This window comes from Anarrhichthys ocellatus, unplaced genomic scaffold (assembly GCF_004355925.1).
Source record: "Anarrhichthys ocellatus isolate YVR2014 unplaced genomic scaffold, GSC_Weel_1.0 scaffold3279, whole genome shotgun sequence".
Lineage (NCBI taxonomy): Eukaryota > Metazoa > Chordata > Actinopteri > Perciformes > Anarhichadidae > Anarrhichthys > Anarrhichthys ocellatus.
In genome coordinates, this window is record NW_022283253.1 from 2,215 (window position 1) to 5,950 (window position 3,736).

At 41.8% G+C, this 3,736-nt stretch overlaps 1 protein-coding gene across 1 annotated transcript; it reads right to left on the reverse strand.

Annotated features, from left to right (window-relative positions):
- Positions 1-795: 795 nt before the first annotated feature.
- On the reverse strand, positions 796-3,676 carry LOC116378867 (optineurin-like). The gene is made up of 5 exons (XM_031840775.1): positions 3,463-3,676; positions 3,175-3,333; positions 2,914-3,056; positions 2,375-2,457; positions 796-1,684 (listed from the first exon to the last, which is right to left on the reverse strand). The coding sequence occupies exons 1-5, from the start codon at positions 3,661-3,663 to the stop codon at positions 1,572-1,574; spliced, it is 699 nt and encodes a 232-aa protein (XP_031696635.1). The 5' UTR covers positions 3,664-3,676; the 3' UTR covers positions 796-1,571.
- Between the last annotated feature and the right edge of the window lie 60 nt (positions 3,677-3,736).

Consider the following 3,736-nt stretch of genomic DNA (forward strand, 5'->3'; position numbering starts at 1 on the left):
TTGCAAGTTTCTCTTTTTATACCCTTTGAGCTCTCTCACCCCCCTCCTCCCCAACACTCCCTCCCTCGGCATGTGATTTACATGACATCATTGATTATGTGTGTGTGCTGCGAACAACACCCTAACATTCTGTGTGTGGATGCTCTCACTTCCTCAATGTTCGAGCGTGTTTCAGGTTACACCCGTGGATATGTTCGGACATCACCCCAACATCTGTTATGATCTCATCCTTTAAGATCCCCACCTTGCTCTCTTCAGCTCTTTCTACCCATACACAGACTTCACTTTTACTCAGTTACACATACATTATTATTATCAGTTTTCATTTGTTAAATCACTTCATTATTCTTGTTATACATACTTGCTTCAATATGATTAGATTTCATCCTTACTCATTTTATGCTTTGTGTCCCTTTAGCCTACTTTCATATCGAACTGTATTCCTTCATTTAAGGCAGCTTTCCTGGGATCTCAACCCTCTTTTTTGACATGCCAAAGTCAGATATTTAAAAAGTGGACCACCACACCAGTATTAGTCTACTGTTCAATAGCATACATTTCCAAAACAAGGCCTCAAATCTATTCACACTAACTGTAACAGAGCTATCTTAGTAATTTTGATATGATTTAAGGCAGGATGTCGTTTGCATGGTGTTTCTAAGAGTAGAGATATCACTATGTTCAGGTTTGATTATAGTTCATTGTATCATTATAGATCTAACTCGAGAGGTTTTTTGTAAACATAGTGGAAGAAGTAATCTTCCCGTACTGTTACAATATGACCAAAAGCAGACGGAAATTTGCAGATTTTATTTTCACTCACAGAAGAACAACATGGAATCTGAAACTCTATATAATCTACAGACTACAGAATGTGTAGGGTGTTGGAACCTCCTGCACATAGACTTACAAAGGCTGGGGCTTTAGTGACAGATTAACTAACAAGTTACATATATTACAATCAAATTACCAGGTATCTTCTGAATAAAATATATATATTCATATTAAAGTGCCTACATTGGTGCGTACGCCAACAACCCAGTGATGAGCTGAAACATCTTTCCCAAGCAAAGAATATAGATTGAATTTGATTTCAAAAGAGATTTAAAATATATATATATATATATATATGCATCTCCTTTAGCAACACAACCAAATACAACTTGTAAAGGCTGAACTAATTGAATGTGTGCATGACAGGCAGACAGCGCCAAATTAAAATCTTATCAAAGGGTTCGTGCAGTTCTTTTCCAGACTTGACATGAGCCCACAACCTTCAATATATATCCGACAATACTTTGTTCTATTTCAAATCTTTATAAGGAATTCTCACATTTAACAAATTAGAGAGGAGCAATTCTTTTCAGAGGAACCCTAAATACAGTTTTACAATCCTTTTGGCATAAAATCTACCAAAAAGTGAAGTCGTCCCTTCCTATAGTGAATGTTACAGAGTTTATGGTGGAACTATGGTGTTGAGAGGAGCTGTGGGTAAAAGCAGAGGAAGACTCTTGGAAGATTGAGGTGCTAATGGAGCCGCTGTTGTCGTGGATGCTTGCAATGGTGGAGGTCTAGTTGATGCAGTCCATGATGTGGATCTGCAGGGAGTCCAGGTCCGGCAGGATCTCATTGCACTTGGGACAGGCGTGTTCGGGAATATTCCCTTGATGCTGCCAGTCAGTACCTGGGAGGAGTCAGAGACACTGATCACAACCTGGACACATGTCCCAGTTACACTGGACTGAGCTGTCAATCCTGCACTCCCTCTCACACTGTGTGCTACGTTGCAGCAAGTTCCACCAATTTATGGGTTAAACCGTCGAGGTGGTTCAATGAATAGTTCGACATTTTTGGGAATTTCTTTTAATGTTCTTTCTTGCAGAGAGTTGGATCAGAAGATTGATGTCACTTCTCGTGTCTGTACGCTAATTATGAAGCTACAGCCAGTTAGCTTAGCTTAGCATAAATACAGGAAACGGAGGGAAACAGCTAGCCTGGCCCTGTCAAAAAAGCTAAACTAATACGTCTAAACTAATCAGCATGCTGCATCATGTTTGTTTTAAAACTTGTGGCCAAACTGTGGAATTACAATTTTCTGGGTCGGTCACGTGATGCTATTGGGGCCTAAAAATACTTTCCCATAGACTCACATTGTGAAAGAGACTGTTAATGGGCAGATACTTTTCCCCTCCCCCAGTGTGAACACCTATTCAAATCATTTTCAAATGTATTTTTTTGACCAAAAACAATCTCGATTGATAAATAGCCCTACAGGTAAGAGAAGAAATATGTAGTTTTGATTTTGGGATAAACTGTCCCTTTAAGACTATCAGGTAAAAACATGGGATGCAAAATAAAAAGAAAGCACATGTACCTCTTCCGACCAGACTAGCGGCGGCTCCGTGTGGATTTCCTCCCTGTGCCACGTGTCTCTTCTGCATCTCGGTCAGCGAATGCCTGTGGAGAAACACAGTGAGAAAGGGGGATGTCAGACCGCTTCCCAGCAGATCGGTGCAGTTTGTTTGTGGAGTCAAAGCAAAGCAGACCAACCATTGATTTTATTGATTTTAGTGCCTATTCTAAAGCTAAACTACGATAATATAACTGCTGTCCGTGAACTGCCATGACAGCGATCTTCCACGCAACCTGTATAAGCAACATACTGTACATGTATATATTTATGCAAGATCATTCGTTTCACCACACAGGTCCACGTGGCACTGATGATGCAGGATGACATCACCAAAACTGTCCAATGAATGAGTTACCATACAGGCTTACAGTTTGGTTACAGTGTAAAAAGGAACCAGACTAGAACTTAAAGGAGATAATGTGCTGTATTTTTCTATTTTGTTGTTCCTGAACTGAACTACAGGTGTAAAAGCAGACCTGGTCTTCCGTTTGATTCTGTACCTGCCCAGCGAGTCCAGCTCCTCCTGCAGCTGGTTGTTCTGCTTCTTTACGTACTCCAGCTGAGCAGCCAGACGCTCCCTCTCTTCGTGGAGTTTCTCCCTCGCTGCTCGCTCGGCGTAGAAGTCTGAGGAATAGACCTCCGCCTGCGGTACAACAAATAAGCATGAGGGAGACCATGTTGTCATGGGGACGTCTGATACTTCGGTAGTGCAATGACGCTTTCGTTTACTCAACATCGAGAAATCATACACCAACGCTGACCTGAGCCTGGAACACAGATATTGTCTGCAGCTCCTCCTCCTTGCTGAAGATCTCCTGCTTCATTCGATCGATGTGGTTCTGTTTAGCAGCCAGGGCCTCTTCAGCGGCACTCAGACGTTCCTGCAGCTCATCCACCACCTCCTTCTGCACCAGCAGAGACTGAAGACCAGAGGGCAAAAGGTCAAACACGTCTGGCTCCCATTTCTTTCATAACTGCATTAGGTTTGATGGAAATCAGCAGGATTAAATCTGTTGCTAAAGGGACCCCGTCATGCTATTTAAACTGACCTCTCTCTTCTTCTTATCCTCTTTGAGTTCATTGTAGTCTTCAAACAGCTTGGTGTAGGCATCCTTCAGTTGGGCCAGGTTGACCCTGTGAGGGAGAAAGAAAGAGTTACCGGTGAGTAAAAGTGGTTGAGATCCACATAAACACGACCGGTGAGTGTCTCCATATATACAGTATATACACACATGTATACATACACACATGTACACGCATGTATACATACACACGTATACATGTACACGCATGTATACATACACACGTATACATGTACACGCA

Coding starts and splice junctions, on each gene's coding strand:
- LOC116378867 (XM_031840775.1), bottom strand. CDS start 3,663: ATGTGTGTATGTATACATGTGTGTATATACTGTATATATGGAGACACT. Junction 3,334..3,462: donor AGGATAAGAAGAAGAGAGAG/GTCAGTTTAAAT, acceptor TCTGGTCTTCAG/TCTCTGCTGGTGCAGAAGGA. Junction 3,057..3,174: donor TATCTGTGTTCCAGGCTCAG/GTCAGCGTTGGT, acceptor GTTGTACCGCAG/GCGGAGGTCTATTCCTCAGA.